The 27,299-nt window shown below is 36.9% G+C and overlaps 2 protein-coding genes across 5 annotated transcripts in view; one reads left to right on the top strand and one right to left on the bottom strand.

The window, feature by feature from the left end:
• Nucleotides 1-19,272, bottom strand: part of MAMDC2 (MAM domain containing 2) — a gene marked incomplete at its 5' end in the record, with an annotated part of 443,561 nt that extends 424,289 nt beyond the window's left edge. For 3 of the 4 annotated variants that reach the window (XM_082633489.1, XM_082633491.1, XM_082633492.1), the window contains 2 exons: nt 13,674-13,780; nt 19,133-19,236. Of the gene's footprint in view, nt 1-13,673; nt 13,781-19,132 lie in introns of all 4 variants that reach the window. The other variant, XM_082633490.1, reaches the window with a different exon arrangement.
• The window catches only part of PTAR1 (protein prenyltransferase alpha subunit repeat containing 1), a gene marked incomplete at its 5' end in the record, with an annotated part of 47,777 nt that continues 39,625 nt past the window's right edge, over nt 19,148-27,299 (top strand). The window contains one exon of the mRNA XM_082634305.1: nt 19,148-19,491. Coding sequence (XP_082490431.1) covers nt 19,148-19,491 — 344 coding nt within the window. The remainder of the gene's footprint in view (nt 19,492-27,299) is intronic.

Raw genomic sequence — 27,299 nt, 5'->3', positions numbered from 1 at the left:
AAGGAAGGCAAGTATTGAAAAGAATCTTTAAAATATTTCTATCAATATCCTTAACATTTCAATTTAACTATGTTCAAGTACATAGAGTGGAGCCCAGTGTCATGAAACAAACTTTTCTCCGACATGAGTGATCTTAAAATACACACACACATGCACGCACACACACACACAACAATGATGCCTCAAAATACAACATGGAACTTTTTAGTTCCAGTCTTTTTCTTGCAGCAGAGTCAATCTAAGTGTTGGCTGAAAAGGGGAAAAATCTAGGAATTAAAGAAAACCAGTTTTCCCCATCCAGATAATTCATGGATTTCCAATATCATATCTACTAGCAAATAGCTATCTAAAATAATGTAAATTGTTTTTGAAACTTTCTCCTCTATGAGTTCTCGAAAGCTTAAAAATATACTAGGCTAGAAAATTACTTCTTAGAGATGTAAGTTCTTGTCTTAAAGTCAAAATATATATAGGAATGAACTGACAGCTTGCTTGTATAACCCCGCGCTAGAATTCAAAAGGACAAATCTGATTTTTAAAAAACCATCTTAATTTTAAAATCTACACTTGGCTGCTAATAATATACAATTAACTCCCCTTAAAAACAAAGGAATTAAATTGTATGACATTGAGTTTCAATTCTGGTTTATAATTTAAAATGAAAAAGTCTTACATAGTCAAAAAGGTATCAGGAAGTTTAGATTTTTCCAAATATAATTTCTGAAATAAAAGCCTGAATATATTTTGTTTAAACAAGTTACATCTCCTTTATTAGGACTATATACTGATTGAGAGTTTCTGAACTTCCAATCAGTGGATACTCAAAAGTTTTCATTTGCACTATTTGAAAAGAAAGTCTTGGTATGCAAAGTAGATTTGCAACTAAACAAGACTATAGGTGAATAGGATAATCTGCTTTAGAAAAGAAGTTTCTTGGGAGCAGGGTCTAGTTTTGGTCATCTTTGTCACCTCTGTGGACATTCCGTGTATGTAGCAGATACCCAGCAAATGTTCACTCAATTGAAATACTTCATTAAATAGAATGTTTTGTGTGAAGATGGATGATGCTAACCATAGATGAACCTCCTGGTTTTTTTTTTGTTTTTCGGTATGTGGGCCTCTCACTGTTGTGGCCTCTCCCGTTGCGGAGCACAGGCTCCAGACACGCAGGCTCAGCGGTCATGACTCACGGGCCCAGCCGCTCCACGGCATGTGGGATCTTCCCGGACCGGGGCACGAACCCGTGTCCCCTGCATCGGCAGGCGGACTCTCAACCACTGCGCCACCAGGGAAGCCCTTTTTTTAAAAAAAAAAACATCTTTATTGGAGTATAATTGCTTTACAATGGTGTGTTAGTTTCTGCTTTATAGCAAAGTGAATCAGCTATACATATACATACATCCCCATATCTCCTCCCTCTTGCGTCTCCCTCCCACCCTCCCTATCCCACCCCTCTAGGTGGTCACAAAGCACCCAGCTGATCTCCCTGTGATATGCGGCTGCTTCCCACTAGCTATCTACTTTACATTTGGTAGTGTATATATGCCCATGCCACTCTCACTTCCTCCCAGTTTACCCTTCCCCCTCCCCATGTCTTCAAGTCCATTCTCTACATCTGCGTCTTTATTCCTGTCCTGCCTCTAGGTTCTTCAGAACCATTGTTGTTGTTGTTTTTTTTAGATTCCATATATATGTGTTAGCGTTTGGTATTTGTTTTTCTCTTTCTGACTTACTTCACTCTGTATGACAGACTCTAGGTCCATCCACCTCACAGCAAATAACTCAATTTCGTTTCTTTTTATGACTGAGTAATATTCCATTGTATGTATGTGCCACATCTTCTTTATCCATTCATCTGTCGATGGACACTTAGGTTGCTTCCATGTCCTGGCTGTTGTAAACAGTGCTGCAATGAACATTGTGGTACATGACACTTTTTGAATTATGGTTTTCTCAGGGTGAACCTCTTTTTATTGCATCAAGTTAAAATTATTTACTTAATAGTTCTAGCTATTTAAAAAATCACATTAAAATTCTACAATTTAGGGGCTTCCCTGGTGGCGCAGTGGTTGAGAGTCCACCTGCCGATGCAGGGGACAAGGGTTCATGCCCCGGTCCGGGAAGATCCCACATGCTGCGGAGCGGCTGGGCCAGTGAGCCATGGCCGCTGAGCCTACGCGTCTGAAGCCTGTGCTCTGCAACGGCAGAGGCCACAACAGTGAGAGGCCCGTGTACCGCAAAAAAACAAACAAACAAACAAAAAAAAAACTACAATTTAGGTTTATCACTAGTCAGACTGACTCTCCTTAGATAATTATTTCTTTAAGTTTTAAAGAAGAGTATAAAATAAATTTCTAAAATGGCTTCACTCACTTTTCTTGAAAAAAAAACATTTATGAAAAAACACTTTTCTTGTTGAAATAAAAGAGAATTGTCAGCTCTGTTAGAGCCAGTAATAAAGAGCCAATCCTTTCTTTTTTTTTTTTTTTTTTTTTTTGCGGTACGTGGGCCTCTCACTGTTGTGGCCTCTCCCGTTGCGGAGCACAGGCTCCGGGCATGCAGGCCCAGTGGCCATGGCTCACGGGCCTAGCCACTCCGCAGCATGTGGGATCCTCCCGGACTGGGGCACGAACCCGCGTCCCCCGCATCAGCAGGCGGACTCCCAACCACTGCGCTACCAGGGAAGCCCTGGGAAGCCCCTGCCAATCCTTTCTTGATGTTGGTATTGAGTTGGCACTGTTTCATGGACTTACCTAAGGATTTTAACAATGAAAAAAGTGATTAAAAGATAGCTTATATTAGTTGGTTCTATTATTGGAGTATGGTTTGTTGGCTCAAATGTATGTCATCAATGGCAGTGAAAAATCTAATTCACTCTGACACAGTTATAAATGGATGTGAACTTTTGGGGGCCCTGAAGTACAATATGATTAGACCTGCTCTTGGTCAAAATTAAATCTTATCAAAAAATTGGGGGGAAAATATAAAATCATTTTAACTGAAATACATTTTTTATATTTTATTTGAAATTTTGTATAAAGAACATATTCATTAGCACAGGATTAAATTTGCTCAAGTAACACATAAAGTCATTTTAGCTAGAGTTTATGAAATACAGGAAGGTTTTCAAGCAAATAATATTCATAAGACTGTACGACTTTGTTAGCATTCATTAAGACTGTTTTTATGCATTAAAAAGTGGCTGTAAGCCAGCTTTCCATCTTACATTTAAAATATAAGATACACATGAATACAACAGCTTATATATTTAATTCAAAATTCATTTCCTTGTTGTCAAGTGGCAAAAGAAATGGAAGGAAAAATTTTGAAAAGTTATACTATGTTCAATATTTGTAATTCCTGTTCATTATGACTAAACTAAAGAAACTATAAATTTTTTCCAGTAAACTGTTATCCAGTTTTAACTGTTTAAACTGTTATTAGTTTTCTGTCTGTTCCTTTTATCTTTCATTCTTTTGAGAACCATGTTAACAGCATTTCCATGATGCCATTTTTACCAGTCCACGATGTGACAGCTAAGCCTCACTACATTCTTCATAACACTAAGAAATCACAATTGCATAATGCAATTTAACATGGTGAAAATGTAGGCTTTTCTAAAAGAGAAAATAGAAAGGTAAGAATGTCCTTGTAAGTCTATCTTATAATAAATTTCATGTGAATTAGCTTCCTATAAAATAAACAAATTTAAGTGAATAATGAAACAAAATGTAATTTAAAATATCTGACAATACTGCATGTATTGATGGTAATTTTTTGCCACTCAGTCTAAAATGGAATAACGGAATAAGAACCTCAGAATTCTACATTACAATTTTCCTTACAATGAGGCATTATAACTTTAATAAAATACTTCAACACATGTTAAGAATATAAGTCAACTAACATTCCTTCTTATAATACCTCATTAATAGCTAATAAATGGTTAGTTCAGTTACAAACTCTACAGTTGCTAAATCATTGCTTTTATTTATTAAATTATACAGCAAAGAAACATTATCTCTATTAATTTATTGCCCAACATTTTTGCATGATCCCGTGTTAAGAATGAAACATCTTGGGGGAGTGACCAAGATGGTGGAGTAGGAAGACCCTGAGCTCATCTCCTCTCACAGGCACACCAAAATTGCAACTATTTGCCAAGCAATTATCCATGAGAGGGACCTGAAAACCATCAGAAAACATCTTCTCAAGAATATAAAGAAGATCGCTCTAAGAATATAAAGAAGGAACCACAATGAAATGGGTAGGAGGGGCAAAGACATGGTATAATCAAGACCCAGATCCCCAGGTGAGCAACTCACAAATGTGAGAATAATTACAATTGCAGAGGTTCTCCCCAAGGAGTGAGGGGTCTGAGCCCTACATCAGGAGCTCCCCAGACCCAAGGTCCTACATAGCAAGATGAGCCCCCAGAACATTTGGCTTTGAAGGCTGGTGAGGCTTGATTTGGGGAGAGCCAGAAGACTGAGAAATAGACTCCACTCTTAAAAGGCACACACAAATCTCACATGCTTCAAGACCAAGGGCATAAGCGGTAATTTGAAGACAGCCTGGGTCAGACCCACTTCTTAATCTTGGAGAGCCTCTGGGAGAGGAAGAAGGCAGCTGAAACTCACTCTGGGGACATGGATGCTGGCAGCAGCCATTTTTAGGGAGCTCATCCCACCACAAGTACACTGGTGCTGGTAAGTGCCATTTTGGAACCCTCCCTCTAGCTTATTAGTGCTGGGACCTAGTCCTGCCCACTAGCTGGTGGGCACCAGTCCTGGGACACCCCGGGCCAGGAAGCTAGCTGGGTGGGAACACAATCCCACCAATAAGTAGGTTGGCTGCTATAGGACCCCCTAAGGTTCCAGCAACCCTGGGACTTGGCACCATCCACCAGAGGACCCAGGACCCAGCCCCACCCCCAAGTGCAAATCAAAGCTACAATGAGGGCTTCCCTGGTGGCGCAGTGGTTGAGAGTCCGCCTGCCAATGCGGGGGACGCGGGTTCGTGCCCCAGTCCGGGAGGATCCCACATGCTGCGGAGTGGCTAGGCCCGTGAGCCATGGCCACTGGGCCTGCATGCCCGGAGCCTGTGCTCCGCAACGGGAGAGGCCACAACAGTGAGAGGCCCACGTACCGCAAAAAAAAAAAAAAAAAAAAAACTACAATGAGATACTACCTACACCTGTCAGAATGGCTATTATCAAAAAGACAACAAATAAGTGTTGGTGAGGATGTGGAGAACAGGGAGCCCTCATGCACTGTTGGTGGGAATGTAAACTGGTACAGCCACTATGGAGAACAGTATGGAGATTCCTCAAAAAACTAAAAATAGAACTACCATATGATCCAGCAATTCTACTCCTGGGTATTTATCCAAAGAAAACAAAAACACTAATTAGAAAGGATATATGTACTTCTATGTTCATTGCAGCCTTATTTACAATAGCCAAGATATGGAAGCAACCCAAGTGCCCAACAATAGATGAATGGATAAAGAAGATGTGGTATATATTCACAATGGAATATTACTCAGCCATAAAAAAGAATGAAATCTTGCCACTTGTGACAACATGGGTAGCCCTAGAGGTATTGTGCTAAGTGAAATAAGTCAGACAGAGAAAGACAAATACCATATGATTTCACTTACATGTGGAATTTAAAAAACAAAACAAATGAACAAACATAACCAAACAGAATCAATGTCATAGATACAGAAAACAAACAGGTGCTTACCAGAGGGGACAAGGGTGGGGGAAGGAGGGAAATAAGTGAGGGACATTAAGAAGTACAGACTTGCAGTTACAAAATAAATGAAGAAAAAAAGAGAAACTTGACTGAACATTTTTTTTTTAATCTGTGTTGTGACTTTAATTTCTATTTTTTTTTGGTAATAAAAAGTTGACTTTTTAATTTGAATTTGTCTTTTTTTTATTGGTCTGAAAGGCATTTCAAACATATTATAATAATATATTGGTGTAATTTAATTGGTGCAACATGCTTTATGGCTCCAATCAAAACTGGTTTTCATTCATTTGATTGGTTTGAGCCCAGGATAGCCTACAGGGAAAAAAAAAGCTGGATAACCACCCAAAGTGTTTGTATTTTCATTGGAAACTGATTTTTGTTTTGTTTTATTGTTTCTGTTTTTATTTTTAAATTAAATAAACTGCCATGAACTGAAAAAAAAAGTCACGAGTATGAAATGTACAATGTGGGGAGTATAGTCAATAGTTATATAATATCTTTGTAGGGTGACAGATGACAACTATTGGTGATCATTTTGAAAGGTAGAGAAATATCAAATCACTATGTTGTGTATCAGGAACTAACATAGTGTTACAGGTCAATTATACTTCAAACACAAACAAACAAACTCATTAAAAAAGAGATAATATTTGCAGCCAACAGAGGTGAGGGGTGGGAGGGAGGGAGGGTTAGATGAAGGCAGTCAAAAGTACAAACTTCCAGTTATAAAATAAATAAGTACTTGGGATGTAATGTACAATTTGATAAAGATAATTAACACTGCTGTATGTTATAAATGAAAGTTGTTAAAAGAGTAAATCCTAAGTGTTGCATCAAAAGGAAAAAGACTTTTTTTTCTATTTCTTTAATTTTGTGTCTATCTGAGATGATGGATGTTCACTAAACCTACTGTAGTAATCATTTCATGATGTATGTAAGTCAAATCATTATGTTGTACACCTTAAACTTATACAGTGCTATATGTCAATTATATCTCAATAAAAAAATGAAAAAATATTTTTAAAAATCTTACCTGCAAATGAAATATGCTGTCATAATACACACACAAAAATCAACTTTTGCTTTATTTGTGATTAGTGAATTAGATGTAACAAATCCAAAAACATCTCAATAAGACTGTTGTATGAATCTAGATAGAAATCCCTGCTGTCAATGTGGTTGTATGTTGACATTTCTTAGAGTTAAACACCTTACTTTTCTTTTTTAGTTAAAAATCCATCAACTAATGATTTGTGGCTTTACGCCAAATTTCTTTTTTATGTACACTTCAAATGAATGATTGTGCCGAATGACAATAGACTTCATAAACTTGGCAAATGTACAAGTAAAGGCTAGAAACAAAAAAACTCACATTAATCCTATCTATAAAATATATGGTCCCTTAAAAACAAGTAAAAAGTTAATAGTTCCTTTGTATATAATGCAAAAGTAAAATTTGAAAGAAACTTGTTTTGTCACTTTAAAGTAACAAGACATAAATGTATTGTTTAAATAAAATACTGGTAAATAATTAATACTGTTTAATAACTTACTGTGTAAATAAAATAAACTCTTTAATAAAATAACCTGTTTAAATAAAAGTAATTATGCAAACCTATGCCATAGACCTCTTTACCCTAAGAGCAGGTCCACAGCACACTGAGATTTTTAAGGGGGTCAGATAGCATAACTGTTCCTGTAAATGAGTTAATTCTAAGAGGTAATTTAATTAAAGATGACACTATAATTTCAGAATTACTAGAAGGAAAAGCTGCCTAATGAAAATATTTACGCTGTTTAAAACTTTGTATCCTTCCAGCACCCAGTCTTCTACAGAACAGTGAGTGATTCAATAAATATTTGTAAATAAATTCTTTTCGTGATTAATTTAAAAATCTAAAAAATGCCTTTCTAACTTCCTATTCCAATCTTTGTCTCTTATGATATGTAATAAGAGAAGATTTCAGACAGTATTGTTAAAGATTTATCCTTAAAAAACTTTGCAGACTTCTATTTCTGCTAATGGGGGGCTAGATTGTTCAATCTAACCTTTCAGTTGAACAGAACTAAAATGCCAGCTAAAGTGTTTTAAAAGCTCCTCAAAGCAATGAAGAGCTGTCAAGAGACTAGAAACCAACAGGTCAAAAATCTAAGGGAAAGTGGAATCCAGATAGCTAAGTGGAACACCTGAATTCTTAGCCATGTTTGTCCTGAGACATCTACTAATCCAGGCAACTGTTGTTTGGTTTTAGCCTCATCTTCCATGGGAACAGATGTCAAGGTCAAGGGCCAACCCCAAATGAGGAATCAAAAAGGATCTCAAAGGGACACAGTGATTAAAATATGGATGAACCAGGTTTAAACACACCCTTGCCTCTCTCACCTCCACTCATAGCATACTGTGGAACATGGGAGGCTGAGAGAGTAAAGAAAACATACTCTGAGAACTTGAGGCCATGGGATAGCCCTAAGACAGATTTTTAAAAGGTTCATATTCAGGGAACCTAAACTGTGAATTGGTTTAAGGTGGTGACAGACTGATGGTGTTCCAGGCACCTGGCAGAAGCAAAAGTAAATTCTTCTATGAGGAAGGCATCATCATCTTAAGCTTTAAAGAACCCCCCAAAATACATTTTCAGGGGTAATAAGCACACACACAAACAAAAAACAGTATCATGAGCGAAATAACCGAAACAATAATTTCAAGAAACAGATATGCAAAGACTTCAGATACTGGAAATATTACATACAGATTATAAAATAACTATGGTTATTCTATTTAAACAAATAAAATCATAACCCTAAAAGCATCTGAGAGGAATAGGTAACTCTAGAAAGAAGCTAGCATATTTGTAAAAGAACTTCTAGAAATAAAATATTTAATATTAAAATTTTAAATTCTAAGCTTATTAAACATTGTTAAAGAGTGACTTAGAATGAAAAGAAAAAGAGGCAGACAGAATATTTAAAGAAATATTGACTTAAAAACTTCTTATTTGATGCAAATTATTAACACATGCAAGAATCTCAACAAAACTCCAAGTAGAATAAATTTAACAGAAAGTCATAACACATCATAATCAAATTGTTAAAAGACAAAGATAAAAACTTAAGGGCAGCAAAAGAGAAGCATTTAGTTATATACAAGGAATCCTCAATAAAATTAACAGTTGATGTCTCATCAAAAAACATAGAGATCAGAAGGTAGGAGGATGACACATCCAAAGCACTGAAAGAGAAAGGCTATCAACCCAAGATTCCTATACCCAGCAAAACTATCCTGCAAAAATGAGGGGAGGGGCTTCCCTGGTGGCGCAGTGGTTGAGAGTCCACCTGCCGATGCAGGGGACACGGGTTCGTGCCCCGGTGCGGGAAGATCCCACATGCCGTGAAGCAGCTGGGCCTGTGAGCCATGGCTGCTGAGCCTGCGCGTTCGGAGCCTGTGCTCCGCAACGGGAGAGGCCACAACAGTGAGAGGCCCGCATACCGCAAAAAAAAAAAAAAAAAAAAGACATTCCCAGATAAAAAAAAACAGAGAAAATTTTTCATAAGCAGACCTGCCATACAAGAAATATTAAAAGGAGTTCTCTAGGTTGAAATGAAAAGACACTAGACAGTAAGTCAAATCCATATGAAGAAATAAAGAACACTAATAGAGGTAACTAAACAGGTAAATCTAAAAAGCAGTATAAATATATTGTTTAGTTTGGAACTCTTTTTTATATCTCCTATTTGATTTTAAACACAATTGCATAGAGGAATGATTATAATCAATGTTGATTGATTGTATACAATTGCATACAATATATAAAGATGTAATATGTATGACAGTAACAGCACAAATGAGGAAGGAGAGAATGGAGATATATAGCAGCAAAGTTTTATAAACTATTGTTATTAAGTTGTTTTTATTTTGAACTAGATTGTGAAAGATGAGATTGTAATTGTAATCCCTAGGAAACCCATCTCTAGGAAACCCAACAAAAATAAAACTCAAAAAACAAATGCAATAAAAGAAATGACAAGGCAATTAAAATGGTAAAGTATATTTATTTAATATGAAAAATAAAACAGTAATAGAGGAACAAAAAGATATAAGACATATAGAAAAAAATACAAAATGCAGATATAAATTATTCCTTATCAGTAATTACATTAAATGTAAATATATTAATACCTCAAAGTAAAAGGCAGAGATTAGAAGAATGGATTTTTTTTAAAAAAAGATATAATCCAACTATATACTGTCTACAAGGTAGATACTTTAGATCAGGGGTTCCTAACCCCTGGGTCATGGACTGGTACCGGTCTGTAGCCTGTTAGGAACCGGGCTGCACAGCAGGAGGTGAGCAGCAGGCAAGCAAGCCAAGCTTTATCTGCCGCTCCCCATCGGTTCCCATAGCTTGTATTACCGCCTGAACCATCGCTTGCGTTACTACTTGAACCACTGCTTACATTACCTCCTGAACCATCTCTGGCTCCCCCACCCGCTGGTCTGTGGAAAAACTGTCTTCCACGAAACCAGTCCCTGGTGCCAAAAAGGTTAGGGACCACTACTTTAGATCCAAAGGTATAAATAGCTTGAAAGAAAAAGGATGGAAAAAGATATATCACATAAACAGTATCCAAAAAAAGAACTGGCTATACCAATATCAGAAAAAAATAGACTTTAAGAAAAAATCTGTTACTAGAGACAAAGAAGGATATTTCATAATGATTAAAGGATTGATCCATCAAGAACATATAACAATTATAAAAATATATTCACCTATCAACAAAGCCCCAAAATACATGAGGGGAAAAACTGACAGAATCAAAAGAGAAATTGACTATAGTAATTGAGGAATTCAATATCCCAGCTTCAATAATGAAAAAAACAACTAAAAATAAGATTAAGGAAATAGAAGACTTGCACAGCACTATAAATCAACAGAACCTAATAGACATCTACAGAACACCCTACCTAACAACAGCAAATTACATATGCTTCTCAAGAGTACAGGGAACATTTTCCAGAATACACCATTATATTAAATTATAAAAGAAGCCTCAATAAATTTAACTGTTGAAATCATACAAAGTATGGTCTCTGACCTAAATGGAATGAAATAAGACATAAGTAACAGAGAGAAGTTAGGAAAGTTCACAAATATGTGGAAATTGAACAACATACTCTGAAATAATCAAGGTCAAAGAAAATATCACAATGGAAATTAGAAAATACCTTGAGATAAATGAAAATGAAAACAACATATAAAAATTTATTGGATTCAGCTAAAACAGTGTTTAGAGGGAAATGTATAGCTGTAAATACCTATATAAAAAAGAAGAAAGATCTCAAATCAATAACCTAACCTTCTATCTTAAGAAACTAAAACAAGTAGAGAAGTGGCATTTGAACTGGGCCTTTATTTGTTCATATGACAAATGCTGAAGTGCTTACTATGTTCAGGTAATATGCCAGGTACTAGGAAAACAATGAAATGGATTCCCTCATTTTATTATGTGATAAAACTCAAAACTGTGTATGTATAGATACATGTGTGTGCTCAATTTACGTATGTATGTATAACTAAACATAGTATAAAGTAAGGAGAGCACCCTTGAAAAATGGGTGGATTTAAACAGAGAAGCATAAACCCCTTCAATGGCTCCCTGCAACCCTTTCAGAAAAATTTCAACTGCCAAAATATGGTCTTAAGTTTCCTCACAATTCAGCCTCTAACTAAATTCCTAGGTGAGTTCCTCTACAGCTTCTTTATCTATGCTACATGTTGCCTATTCTATCCTTTCTTATTTTTTTCCAATTCTTTTCTTTCGTTCATCTATCCATACATTTACATATTAATTGACAGCCCATTATACGCAAGGCAAGGTACAGATACACAGCACTGAACAGGAAAAATAGGGTTCTAGCCCTTGTGGAGTTATATTCTATAGAATGATAAAGATATTGAACTAATTAGACAACTGTTAATTGCATTTAATATATGCTGCAAGGAAAAAATACAAGAGTCTTGAGTATATAATGAGACCTTTTTCCTTTCAGGTATTTGACTTCATGTGTAGTAAGTAACAAATATGCTACATGCCTTGGCAAAACACATGACAGAGGATGCTAGATAAGCCCTTAAAACATTCAGGGGCCTGTCATGATAGTGAAGCTTCTAAGAGTCCAGTAGTCTGGGGCATGTCACAATATTTCTATCAACGTGAAGGACAAGTTGCTTCATCTTGTACACTCCACCACTGAGAGACACATGGGCCACTTTAGATTCAGGAGGCAATATGTAGTCTATTCAAATGTTCTAGTTGGAATAAGTGACTGAGTAACTCATAGTTTTGAATGGATCCCAGAGCTTCCATGCAAGCTGATTTTGGGCCATATGACTCAGAAGATCCAGTGGTAGCAAAAATTTTTTTTAAATGTCATGGCAACACTCTTAGGGTTTTGGAAAAAAGCCTGTCCTCTACTATTGATAAATATTAGCCTTTTGAGAAACAGTTCTGTGTTTGCTACTGGGCTTCATGACTAAATACCTGACCATGGGACACCATGTAACCATGTGACATGAGCTGTCCTTAGTGAGCTGTTCAGTGTGGTACAAAAAAGAAAAAAGAGGATACAGAAAGTAAGAAAAATTGGAAGTAAGCAATCATGCTCATAGCTGACATCCAGGTGAAAGCAATACTAAATCTGAAATCACTTTACAAACACTTTCAGGTCAGTAAAAGTTATTAGCTTGGCCTTCTTTCAATTTCTGAGACATGCTATGTAAACTCTCTTCTTCTTAAGGACTGCACACATACTGTTTCCACTATTGATGAGGCTCTTCCCCTGCTTTTCATAGGGCTGGTTCCTTCTTACCTTTCAGGTCTCAGCTTAAATATCACTACCTGGAATAGGTTTCCCTGACCACACTGTCTAAAGCTCTGCTCTTACTCCACACTGTTATCATCTAGCATGGTGCCTTGCTTTTACCTTTTGTGTCATGTATTACAATTTTTCATTATACATTTTTATGTTTACTTGAATATTGTGTATCTCTTCCATTAGATGGTAAGTCCTACAAGAAGGCAAGAATAATGTCTGTTTTTCTCACCACCGTATACCTAGCAGCAAGCACAATGTCTTAAACACAGTAACATTCATTAAAATTTGTGGAATAAATAAGTACAATTACTTGGAGTCTCATCCCTCAGAGGTGGTATTTAACCTTCTCCTTCTATGAACCCAATACACAACATTTTGCACTGTTCTTTTTTGCACACTGATGGTGATTTTGCAGACTTACCATAGAAATTCAAGTGCCTAAAGCCAGAAGATGTTAATTGGGGAGTTACTCTTTGGCATTCCTTCCTAAAACTCAGACTGTCAGTCTCTATAAATACTATACCACAAGTTTGGGCATAATTCAACATTTAACAAAGAAAGTTCATCATTTCCTATGGGTGATTTTGGCCTGTTGTTAATTTTGGTAAGTGTCAGAGGTGGCTTAAAACATGGAAATAGGAAGAAACTGAGAAATATGGTATATTTTTATTATAAAATTTCTGAGTTGAAAAATTAGCTTAAGAAGTGAAATGAAAGAAGAGGAGATATAGCTCTGTCTTACTTTTAGGCAGTTACCGAAGAAGTCTCAACTAAACCTCTTTGATAGTAAAAATGAAGCTTTTACTACTTTCCTAAATTTTCAGTTATGATTTTTTAACCTAAGTCTATTACATGATTGTCATATTTACACTGAAGAATAAGAAAAACGCAAAGCAAAAAAATAACTCCTTAAGAATGTACTCATATCTGGATACTTCTTTCCCTTAGTCATGCACTAAATGGCATATTACTAAGAAATTCCTAGAAAAATTTGACATCTTCAGTACGTGAGAAACACTGAATCCATCATAGAGACATACCCATCTCCCTAGCTGTTTCCATATGCAAGGCCTGGATTGGCTCTTTTTCTCTCCAGACATTTTCTCCTGTTCTCTTCTGAAGATTACATCATCGGTTTCCTGGGCCTCTGTGGTAGGGAGAAGAGGATAAAGGAAAACGATGACAGTTTGGAACTATCAAATGTCAAGAAAAATAAAACACCAGTTACTCAGCAACAAAAACCATATTATGCAACTAGTATCTTCATTCCTCTATCATCATGGATTCCAACATCAGTACTAACTGATCATTTAAAGTCATTGTCATGATAAGCATCTTTATAACATTTACCTACTTTGTCTGGTTAAAAAAAGTTCATGTTTTGATTAGGAAATTAATTGTAATAGCAGTATAATTCTCTTTAGAATATTAAACAATAGAGCTTCATTTTGAAAGTTAGTATTAAGCTTCATCTTAGTTTACTATTGTGTTTTAATACTGATTTACCTGTAATGATGTTGTGTCAACTCATAGAAATAAGTAATAATTTGTATAGTGCTTCCCAGTTTAAAGGTGCTATCACATGCATTTTCTTACCTTTATCTCAAGAATTGTAACAGTGAAGTGTTACAGGGAACAACATTCAATATCTTATAATAACCTATAATGGAAAATAATCTGAAAAAAATATATATGTGTGTGTGTATATATATATATATATATATATATATATATATATATATATCTGAATCACTTTGCTGTACACCCAAAACTAACATAATATTGTAAATCAATGATGCTTTAATTATAAATAAATAGTAACAATAAAAAAGAATAATGAAGTACTAGATATATCAACTAAGTACAAGAATAGATGTCATTTGCAATTCATGATTTTGTGACTTAAAAAAAAATAGTTCTTGATCATACATGAAGTTTTGTATTTGGGAAAATAAACCTACACACTGAGGCAAAATGTATACCAAAACTCCCCTAAGTTTAATGTACATGTCTTTTCAAATTCATTTATTAATTTCTATTCCTTATCTTGAAATGGTTTTTAATAAAAACTTTAGATATAACATTACTCCTATTGATTTTTCTTAAGAATTCATAAAAAGACATTGACATTGTGACTTCTTGACTAGTATTATATTTCCCTTCTCCTATTTCTTTGTAAGTTCGTGGATTTTAAATTTTAGGAGTGATTAAGGTTGAGGTTTGGTATACTATAAGTATATACTTAGTCACAATGGTAATATTATAATGAAGCACTTAAAATTGAGCACTTAATTATTTTAATGGAGAAAATAAACTTGTTTTTGTAATAATAGCACATGGTAAAAACATGTTTAGTACTATTTACACTCTATCTTGCATAATGTTACCATAGTAAAATGGACTTCAATCCAAATACTGGAGTAAATAAACAACACATCATAGTGATAAAAGTGGAATAATACAGAGCAAAGATGAAAACAGATTATAAGGTCATCTACAACTCTGCACAAAGGTAATTACAGTTGACCCTTGAACAATAAGAGTTATTTTTTTTGGCAGTTTATTGATTTTATTTGAATTTTATTTTTTATTCAGCAGGTTCTTATTAGTTATCTATTTTATACATATTAGTGTATAGATGTCAATCCCAACCTCCCAGTTCATCCCACCACCCCACCCCGCTTTCCCCCCTTGGTGTCCATACGTTTTTTCTCTACATCTGTGTCTCTATTTCTGCCTGCAAGCAGGTTCATCTGTACCATTTTACAAGAGTTTAAACTGTACAGGTCCACTTATACACAAATTTTTTTTTCAATAGTAAATACTACAGTACTGTGATCCAGGTTTGGCTGAATCCCCAGATACTGAACCACAGAAAAGGAGGAATTGGAACCAGGGATATGGAAGGCTGACTGTAAATTATACTGATTTTTGACGGTGTGGAGGGTCAGCTCCCCAAACTCTCACGTTGTTCAAGAGTCAACTGTACTAGGTCTGTCATTAAAACCACCTTGGTGTCTTTCTTCCCACCAGCGCCCTCAACACATACATTAGGTTTTTCATTGTAGGAAGTTTGGAACAACCAGAGTAATATAAAGAATGTATATTTATAGGTCTTAATTATCTCTAGTAGCTCTATCATATGGAGATAACCATTGTTAACATTTTATACCATCCCAGTCTAATACTTATATATATATTTACATTATGTACAATTTGTTTTGTATATGATGAAATAAAATTCATTTTTTATGGCAAGAGGAGAAAAGTTTAAACATAAAAATTTTCTTTGCCTGGTTGGGCTTCCTCCCTCCCCTTTAGCATGTGTTGTGAATTTGTGTTAGCCAGACCTCCTTAGGAGATAATGTTCCTTCTTAACCTCACAAAGAGTCACAACTCCTTAAGAAAGAAAATAACCTTCCTTCTTAATCTTGTAAGGGGCCATGATAACCCATGACCCACTACTCGCTTTGTATGTGTAGATCTGGATTGTGTAAACTGTCAATGATACATTATTTGACGTATCACACCTTGTCTCAAAAACTTATATAACTGTGCATTGAACTCTAATAAGTGGAACAGTTCTCAGAGGTTTCTGAAAGACTATCTCCTGAGTTATAATCCTCAGGTTGGCTTGAAAAAAGTTTCCATTTCTCTGTTAGATCAACTATTGAATAATTCTTTGTCAACATATATATATGTTAATGCAAGTTCCTGTGCCCAACGCACAGTGAGGCCAAACAAACTGAAACGTCGGAGTGTGGAGCAGAGAAAGGTTTACTGCAAGGCCATGCAAGGAGATGAGGTGGCTCAGGCCCTAAAAAGCCCTGAGCTCCCCAAAGGGTTTCTGCAAAGCATTTTTAAAAGCCAGGTGAGGGAGGGGGGTTGCAGGGTATGTGATCAGCTTATGCATAGTTCTCTGTCTGACGGTGAGGTAGCAGGGTGGTGTCACAAGGGTTAACATTATCAGTCCTCAAGCTCCAGGAGGCCTGGGGCTATGTGCTCAAGGTCAAGTAGTTCTTCCATTTGGTGAGGGGGGTGGGTGGGGGATGTTCACATCTGCAAAACAACTCAGGAAATTTGCATCAAATACTACTATCTAGGTACTTCATAGAGGAGCTAAAGCAGAGGATATGGGGGAAGGCCTGTCCTGGGAAGGCCCCATGGGGTCCTTCTCGGTTACATATATAATTGTCTTATATGCTGTTTTGGTACTTGTTTTTGTCATTATATATCCACCTTTTCCCCCATCATCAAATAGTCTTCTAAAATATGAAAGGAATGATTTGGGGGAGGGTATGGGAGGACTGTCAAATACATTCACAGGACTGTCAAATAGTCTTCTAAAATATGAAAGGCATGATTTTGGGGAGATTAATTTTTAAGCGAGTCATGGTTGCTTAAAAATCAATCTCTAATAAAATTATTATGCATGAGATAGTTGGCTAATTAACAAATAAATATATCCATGTTTTTATTAACATATACTTTAAAAACTTCTTATATTACAAAAATTATATTTTGTTCTTCCTGTTACCTAGAAAATAAAATTCTCCTATAAATATACTTCCTCCTAAGCGTTTGCTACATATTCTCCTAGTTACAATGAGCTTTTAAGTGACTAAACAGTATTTCATCATATAGATTCACTGTAATTTAATCAATCCCCAAAGTTGGGCATTTAAGCTATTTAAAATATTTCATTAGTAAGTGTATTTTGCAGATCCCTGAACATAAATCTTTGAATCTTTCAACAAAATCATGCTAAATTCATCATATCCCATTCTTATAAACATATCATTATTAAAGCCACATGAATTTCAATTCTCCTTTGAACCTCAGCTTCCTTATCGGCAAAATAAGGGGATTGGGTCAGAGTCCTAGTATGCTCTAACTATAAAAAATTCAAGTTCTAAACATAGCAGATCTTTAATAATTGGGTGAAACAATTTGTGAACTCTTAGAAGAAACATGAGACATATAATTTACACCTTTCAAATGAAGGTAGTGTGTGTGTGTGTGTGTTGGAAGGGGACACACCGAATCATATAGGATGTTATCTTCCTGGAATATCAATTTCACTTCAAGATTTGGGAATAAAGTTTGCTGTTGCTGTTGTTTTTCCTGTTAAATATATTAAAGTGAAATACAAAAATCATGCTAATTTTTAAGATAAAAATAAATTCTTTGGAAAAAATGTCATATTTCTGAGTGTGTCCTTTAAGCTCTGCCCCAGAAGTCAGGATTTATTTCCCACTTTTATCAGGTAAGGATGCAAGGCTCTGATTAATTGAATAGGAAGAAGACTTATCAGTGAACTCAAACCATTTCAGAATTGGTACTACATTTTAAGAGCAATTAGGACATTTGAAGTTGTCTTTGGCCCTGGAATCTAAACACAAATTCACTCCACTGCCTCATTTGAGAACTTGTCAATATGTTAAGGTTTGTTTGACTTTACTAAATCAAAACTGTCCATCTTGCTTTTCTATAATTTTATGAAACTTCTAGCTCATTTCTTTTAAAACCAGAAGGCCAAAGTCCATACAGCAGGTGTAGCCTTTCTAAACGTACCCATAGGGAGTATCGACCACTGAATATAATTTATATTTCTCATTCACTGCTTTATAATTTTGCATCCAGTGGATGGTTTTTACTTTCACAATCATCAACCCTACTTCAAATGCTCTACATATGTTTACATTAAACATTGAGTTTGCTTAAAAAAAAAGTTTCTAAAAGATAAAGACTTCAAGGATTAAGTAAAAAGAAACAAAAGCAGCCAGATTTTTTCTAACACAGAGGTTGAAAGAAAATCTGATACATGAAAATTTGAATTACAGCATTTCAAAATCCAAATGGACTAGAAAGCCAGTTTTTCTTATAAAAATTATTTGTAGCAAGGCAAATAGCTATTAAGAGCAAACCTTGCCAGGGACTTGTTTTTTTAACTCCAAAACTAACACGCAACGTTCATAGGACACCAAATGACGTGCAAAGTACACTCGATGTACAAAATCTAAAAAATACCTCTGTACTTCTACTCCCTATATGGAAAGAGCAAATAACTTTTCCTTTCCTTTCCTTTCCTTTTTCTTCCTTTAATCCATTTATTACATTTTTTAAATTAACTTTTTGAAAGCGTCTGCTTAGTGTCCGAAATTGGCATGCAGGTACAAAAGCCTGAAGTCACCAATACGGTCCGACTGGGCCTCATTCCGCCAAAGGCGTCTCTGGACGGCCTCATCCCTCCAACTAAGAAAATACAGGGAACAAGCTCTCAGAACGCCAAGGGACTAACTGCTTAAGAGGATCTTCACTCTCGGTTAAACTTTCCTCCAGGAGCATTCTGGGACTGGCTCCTTTCCTGAACAGCTGAGGACGGGTGGTCTGGGCGGGGTATTCAGGCCAGACCCTGGCTCTGGGAGTGACCTTAGGACCCCTCCCTCCTCGGTCCCCAGTGGCCTAGAAATTAAAATAAAAAGTGTAATACAGCGACCTGAGGTAACTGCAAATGAGTCTGCAGCATCTTCTCGGGCTCTTAGAAACTCGCTTACGAGGGAAAGTCAGGGACCAAGCTGCCAGCCTCAGCCTCGTCAGGGACCACACACCGGCCGACCGCGGGCTGACCCGGAAGTGCTCGGCGGCGGCCTCCACGGCGGGGGCAGGGGCGCGGCCAAACCGGCGCACACGCGCGCGCTCCCCGGGAACTCCCGCGGGTGGCTCGGCGCTCTCTCGGAGGCGCTCCCGAGCCGCCGCGGACGCCGCCAACATGGCCGAGACGAGCGAGGAAGTAGCGGTGCTGGTGCAGCGGGTGGTGAAGGACATCACCAACGCCTTCAGGAGGAACCCGCACATGTGAGTCGCGCGCCGGCGGTGCCCCAGCCTCCGCCGCCTCCGGGGGTCGTCGGGGGCGGGAGGGGGCGGGGCCAAGCCTAGAGCCGACCTCGGACTGCAGGTCTTGACCCGCGCGCTGCTCACAAGAGCCGACAGAGCCGGGTCGGGGCCCGACAGTTGTTGGCCGCCGCGGGGCCAGCTTTCCGCTACCGGAACAAGCTCTCGGGCGAGTCCTTAGAAGTGACCTCGGAAAATCAAAACGTTGCGACTTTGTTTGGTTCTCCTCCCTCCCACCCCTTTCCCAGGAGTTCACGAAACTCGAAAGACTTCACCCGTATGTCCACGTCCCACATCCGTTTAAGGTACACGGTGTGGGTCTGTATGTGCTTTGTTAACACAACTCTTTTGAGGTTCATCCCGGACCTTGGTAAGAAGGGGTTACTGATCATCTTATTCTCCATGGGCCAAAACCCCCTCAGTTTACTAGCCGAAGGTAGCTTGAGGCTGCTTTTGACTTTCGCCTCACCTGTCCCAAAATTGTAGAGGAACTTCGATGAAACATTTTGTTTTGAAGGTGAACAGGGCATTCTCAAGAGAGTAGCTTCTGTAGGCACAGGTTGGGTCTGGTGGGAGGCAAATGAAACCTTGACACTTTTTAGCATTAGCTGATTCATAGTAACAGGGAGCATATTAACTCTTTTTTTATTCAAACGCTGCTGCCCTCTTTAAGTAGGACACCACAGAACTGATACATGTATCTTTCCCTCCTTCCTTTCCATTTTACTTGGAGTACTCCGGGAAGATCCGGTAAGAGACTGTATTCCCTCTGATACTTCTGCTTTTATGTAACGAAAAAGAAGCTATTAAAGGAGAGATATATCTACACATTGTACAAAAGAGTAAGGAAGAAGCAAGAGTGTAGCTAGTTTCCTATCCTTCCTCCCTTCATCCCTCCTCCCCTCAAGAGAAAGAAACATGGAATCCAGTTTTACATTGTTTTCACTTTACCTAATTGCTTATGGAGTTTTTTATTTAAATATTTTATTCTTTAAACTGGAAGGCATGAATTATTCTTTTTAAGCATTCTAACTCCTTAAGCTTTTCCGCTGAAAAGAGGTGCCAGACCTTCATCTAAATGAAGTGTTCTTTTCCTTCAGGGTGATGCCCTCAGATGTCTTGCTCCCTCGTGGCACACAGTTGGAGACCTGCAACTGTGCCTCATTAAAAACAAGACACTGCTGGCCTCAAAACACACCTGCCACCTCTGACAGCGTCCACTTCCTTTCCCCTTGTGACTGCTGCCTTTTTCAGAATGAGAGTGTTTGGAATGATTTCCTGGCAGTAACCATAGTGGGCACTGGGCCTTCTAAAGAATGCTTTGATGCCTTGTTGTATATCAGTCTTTCAGTCCCCTTTTGAGAATGAGAGCTTTAGTGGAAATAAGAGACATTCTCAAAAAAAAAAGTTGGACAAATGAAATGACTATTTTCTCATCATTTGAGGTTATTTTTCTTAAAGAAACTGAGGAGGTTAGAAAGAAGTCTAATAAGTACAGTAATCATCTTAGTTTGCCTTCTTTGAAGTAGACTAGAAAAGCATCAGTATTTCATATTTGAAAAAACTTGAGTTTGAGTGTTCATTGGCCTGGCAGGTTGACACAGTGCAGTTTGGAACACATCCCAATTCTTCTGGATCATATTTATTGAAACTCATAAAGGACTTTAATGCCCCCCCCATCGCATTTTTTATGAGATCTCATCAATGTGCTCTCTGCCAGTGCATAACTTAAAATTATTAATAAACATTTGGGTCATTTAGTACTTTTTAAAGTTTGAAATAATTTGGGCATTTGAAATAATATGAAATAATGATATAGATCTGAAAATTTTAAATAACTTAACTCATTGTTTAATATTAATCTTCAGCTATATTTTAGTACATATTCCCTACAGTAACAATATCTCCAGTAATACTATAATGAGTCTTTAAAAATGTCTTATAATTTGGACTTTTCAAAATTGTTCATACTTCCTCCCCTCATCTAACCCTTTTACTTCCAAAATATATATGCTCTATTTCTAGTTAAAAGAAAAAGGCATCATTTACCTTCAAAGTTAGTACCTAATTACACTTTTCAGTATTATAAAAGAAAGTTTTTTATTCTTTACTTTTTGTTTTCCTCTTTTCTACAAATACAAGATAGATCATAATTTTATTAGCCAACATCTACTACAGTAAATATATTGACTTTGTCTCTGGAAATTTCTAGCCAGTAGGAGTTGAAGATATAATGGGTGAAATGTGGATTTTGTTACTGGTGGGTATGGATAGGTTACCCTTTCTCAGCCTGTTTCTTCTTTCTCTTTTATTTTTAAAATTTATTTATTTTATTTATTTATTTTTGACTGCGTTGGGCCTTCATTGCTGTGTGCAGGCTTTCTCTAGTTGTGGTGAGCGGAGGCTATTCTTCGTTGCAGTGCGCGGGCTTCTCATTGCGGTGGCTTCTCTTGTTGCGGAGCATGGGCTCTAGAGGCTGATGAAAACATAGGAAAATCATCTCACACAGTGTCTTGCACTTAGTTGCCACTAGGTAAATAGTAGACTTAACCTGAATCCCTGTGTTCCTTAGGAAATATATTGGCCAACTGAATGATGAATGTGAAGCACTTTATAAACTGAAAAATACCATGCAAATGTTGTTTGTGCGGTTGACTCCTAGAGAATACTTTGGAAAAATAACTGAAGGCTTGACCCAGTGACAGGTATTAGCTTAATGTACAGACGCTGTGCTAGTGTGGAGGACAGCTGTTTACAGTGTAATTAGGGTCAGGTCAAAGTTCTCTTATCCAGAAAGTTATTATTTTTTATTACTCTGTAATATTTATTGAACTCTCACTGTTTATGTAGCTACCATCTTCACAGTATGGAATAGAAAGAAGTATAAAATACAGTTCTTGTACTCAAGGCCCTCAGAAATATCTGTGATGTTGGAAATGTTCTTTATCTGTCCTGTCCAAATGGTAACCACTAGCCATATATAGCTGTTGAGTGCTTGAAATGAGGCTAGTGCGAAAGAAGATCTAAATTTGAAGTTTCATTTAATTTTAATTGATTTATACATAATGGACACATATGCCTGGTGACCACTGTATTGCACAGTGCAGGTCTAGATGGAGACCTAAGACTTGTATGTATGAACAGTGCATTTACCCTGCAAAGCAGTTTATAATAAGGGCTGGACTAGCAGTATGGTAAGCAAGTCGTACGTGAGTCTATTAGTTAAAAGGGAAGCTGGGTATGTCTGGGCTAGTGCTCTTAGGGGAGGTGGGGTTTTGAGTGGCACTTTGAAGACAAGGTAGGATTTACAGTCTTGGAGACCTCTACAAGAAGCAGTGAATAGACTAAAAGTAACAAAATGTGATTGAAAAAATAAAGTAGGGACAGATTATGGAAGTCCTTGACTATCTGACTTAATTTCATTCATTCCATTGGTGCATTCAGCAAAAGAATGTTTCTATTTGATAGATACAGTGCTGGTCTCTAGGTATATGGGGCTAGGATTGGGGTATAGATTGACGAACACACCACACTTGGTCCCTGCCCAGTGGAACTTTAAACAAATCAACACACAAATTATGAAAAGAGCCCCAAAGGATAAGAAAGATAGTTTGAAAGAATAATAACAGAGAGGACTAATTTAGGATGGAAGGTCAAGATAGTTTTCCTGAGGAAATAACAATTAAACTGAGACCTGAGGCTTGGATAAGAGTTGGCTCAGGGAAAATGTACTTCTTAGGCAGTGGGTAGGCCCCAGTGAGAACTTCTGAGTAAGGCAGTAGTAATGAAAGGCAGTTTCAGATCGTCTGCAAGTTGAACTGAAGAATAGGAAAGCATAGAATCTTAATTGACTTCTTACACTTGATTTTTATCTATTTATTTGAACAATAGTATACTTGTAAAAGTTTGGGTTTGCAGTCTCACAGTCCTGGGTTTGAACCTTGGCTTGTTATTTACTAGCTGAGTAGTGTCAGACAAGACTCTTTCCTCATCTATAAAATGGAATTAAAATTCCTACTTTATAAGATTAATGTGTGGAATAAATGAAATAGTGTATGTAAAACCTAAAACAGAGCATTGCATATAATAAACACTCAGTAAACAATAGTAATTTGTGCATCTGTTTTCTAAATAGGGTCAGTAATATAATTTCAATGATAGTTAGTAATCTTTAGAATTGAGAAAGCTTATGAGGTCTCTGAAATATCTTAATCACCAGTAAAGTTTTAGTTAACAATATGCAAGGGTCAGTTCTTTTAGATACTTTTCTAACTTTTTGGTCATTCTGGAAAGAATTCCAGTTTGAAGGAAAAAAAATAACTATTAGATTAAAAAGATTTGTACCATTTGCTGAATCTCGGGCTGTTTTCTCTTTAGTCACTCCACATTACAGGGTTCAGTTTTAATATTTGGGGACCATCCTTACCTCCCCGACAGGAAGCTGGTCAATATTACTTTTGTAAATAAGTGGACCTACTCCAGTTAGACTGATGTTTCTGAAAAGTACAGACAAGAGAAGCTGTCTAAACATGAGGAACAAGGTCAGTATCAGTGGTGTATGAACCTTGAACTTCATCTGGAAGTTAGTGGATCCCCATTGTGAAGTGAACCGCTAAGGGAGATATACCATGCTGTGGATGATCTTTTTAAGTAAATATGTAGTTTCATTCCATGTTGCTATTCCTTTGGAGCAGCCTTCGAAGGTAACCTAAAAAGTGAGCACTGTGGTTTCTTGTTGAAAAGATTGGAACTTGATCGCTGTCCCAAATTTTCATGTTTGTAAAAATCCCATGACCTTGTTAATGCAGATATTTACTTGAGTATCCTGGTTAAGCACCAGGAATCTAAATTGCCAGAAACCTAAAAATAAAAAAGAATGGAATGTGGTGGTAGTGAAAGTCAGAAATTTCTCTTATGAGACTATTTCATAAAGAAATAACTGGAGATGTATTTGATGTTTACAGCACATTCATTGCAACCATGAACGATACAAAAATTATATAAGAAAATGTTTAATGTGAATTGTTAAATTAAAAAAAAAAAAGGAATTATAGGGGCTTCCCTGGCAGTCCAGTGGTTAGGATTCCATGCTTCTACCACAGGGGGCACGGGTTCCATCCCTGGTCGGGAAACTAAGATCCTGCATGCCATGGGGCACAGCCATATAAATAAATAAATACATATTTAAAAAGGATTATAGAAGAGTATGTCCAATATAATCCCACTTCTGTAAACTACTTAGAAAAAAAGGATGCATACCCAACATTAGTGGTGGTAGAGGGATGACAAATGACTTTTAGTTTTTTTTCCCTGAATTTTCCAACTTTGAGTATGAAATTAGAATTTAAATAGCCAGAAATCATGCTAGAACTCTAAAAGGAGTTAATCTAAAGCCTGCTTGCTTTCACTGATGTCTTTATTTTCACTAGTGTCAAGGGTTTTGGGCTAAATAGTAGGAGATCCAGATTTTGAATTAAGCCACTAGCACTATGACCTTGAGTAATCACCTTAACCTCAGTGGATCTCAGTTCCCTCATCTGACAAAATGAGAGACTGGAGGAATGAAGTCCCTTCCAATTTCAAAATGATTCTGGAATTCTGTTCTAAATTGTCTGAAAAAAAGTGGACTATGACCTAAGGGACTAGGCATAGGAGAAATCTGTCAAACACACTGTTATTTGGAATCTTACTGACCTACCTTTATGAAGTACATGTTATATTTTTAGGAAGCAGCAAAACACTGTATCTTAGGGTCAAATAACTTGACAAAGGCTTAACTTTCTTTGCTTTAGCTTCCCATTATCTGTTAACCAAGGAACTTTTCTGGTTGACCTCAGGCTCTTAACTGAATTAATGGTAATATACTTCATCTCTGCCTGGTACTTTGTAGCTTACCACAGTCTTTACATTGTATTATTTGCTTTTCATAACTGGCAGGGAAGGCATTGTTATTTCTGTATTTCAGATGAGGATACTGATGGCAAGTGCCTAGTCAAATTCACATTGATCAGTGGTAGAACAGAGACTAACTAGAACCCTGGACCTTAGAAGTTTGAGTGCTTTTGTCTCTACATCCTCCTACCTCTCTTTTAATGTTTCCTTTTTTTTCATAGTGCTTCATATTCCCTGATATGACCATTTTCATTCTCTTTACATGGGAATAGCTTTTGGGTTTCTCAGTCATAAAATTTGAAAGCTGGATGAGACCTAGCAGCCCATTTCCCTTATTTAGAAATGTAATGTAATTCCTCTGTTTTACAAATGAAGAAATTGAGGTCTACAGAGGCCAAGTGGCAGGAGATAGAGATATTGATACATATAGAGAGAGATATATCTATATCATATTGACAAAGCTAGGATTTGGACCCACTGCATTAGAAGGAAATCAGAGGTAATGTTCTTTTGGAGAGTCAAGAAGTGATATTCTTTGAAAACTATTTGAATATTATCACTGAAGTGCACTGATAATCAGTGTTCCAGTAGCAGTTATTGAGCACCTGCTATATCCAAGGCATTCTTGTTTTGTAAAATTATTTCTTGGAAAGATAATAGCCAACTAAAGCAGTGTGTTTTTATTTGTGCAGATGGTTCTGTACTTTCATTTAGGTACAAGATTATTAGTTGGGCGTTTTATGAGTGGTGTAAATAGTGAGCAAGGCAGGTTTTTACATTGCGAATTTAAGTAAAAAGTCCTCCCCCCGCAAATGGACTATACTCAGAAGCTAGGATTCTTTTATTCTTGTTACTCTAACATTCATATTGTTGACTTTTGCAGTTCTTTGTAGTGTTGTAGGTGGTTGTTAGATCTCAGAAAACAGACTTTCTTGAAATAATTACAGAGTTTATTATTTTTAAACTATAATTCTAGTTTTCTTAAAATATTGTTTACATAGTAGTACCTGAACACCAGAAAATACCAGCAATTCAGACATGTATTTAGTCAGTTATAGATCTAGATGTGGCTTGTTGTCCTAATAGTGTGTTAAATTACATTAGAATTCATATCACCAAATACAAAAATATATTTTGAAATACTGGACATTGGCCTCAGATGCTCTCTCAGCATCGCCCCCATTCTTCCTAAGAACTTCATTTATATTACTAGAGTGGCAAAGTGTTAACATTTTATTTTAGATATTGACACAACTCCCCAGCAAAACCATCAGCTTTGTGTAGTCTGGGACCACCTTGTTTTATGCATTTTTGCATTTTCAGAACCTAACACAGTATCCCATTCATTGTAGTACTCAGGAAATGTTTAGATAGTGCTGGCATGGTGTACCAAAACGCCCCTGAGTCAACTGAGTCAGTTGTTGGGACAAAAAGCCTTAGGTCCCAAAGTATACTTGGGAGTTAGATCAGCTCAAAAGAACGGTTAGTGACTTGCAACCCCTAGAATACCCTCTTTTATTGATATATCCCTGTGTCACTAATGAAGTGATCAGGAGAAAGTAGGTTACTTCTGAGCTATCCAGTTTAGAGTTTCCAGGATGGATTTTATTTTAGTTCCACAGCCTCCCACCAGTTTGTGATGGTGGCCTAACAGATAAAGAGTGCTTTTCTTGTAACCTGTAATTGAACAGTTTTCCTCCTTGCATTTGTCAGCCAGCATACTGTCTTGGCAGGGGAATTCAAGGGCATAATAGATGCTGTCACACACACAAGCTCTGAAAACCAGTTCTTTATTCTGTTTTTAAAAAACACATTAAAAAAAATCTGCTTAGACGCGCTAAAAATATTTATGTCAGCTGCTCTTGTTAAAAGGTTTCTTG

This window comes from Mesoplodon mirus (genome assembly GCF_964341445.2).
Source record: "Mesoplodon mirus genome assembly, chromosome: 1".
In the NCBI taxonomy this organism is placed as follows: domain Eukaryota; kingdom Metazoa; phylum Chordata; class Mammalia; order Artiodactyla; family Ziphiidae; genus Mesoplodon; species Mesoplodon mirus.
Note: the sequence above shows the minus strand (reverse complement) of the source record. Positions and strands in the feature narration are given on the sequence as shown.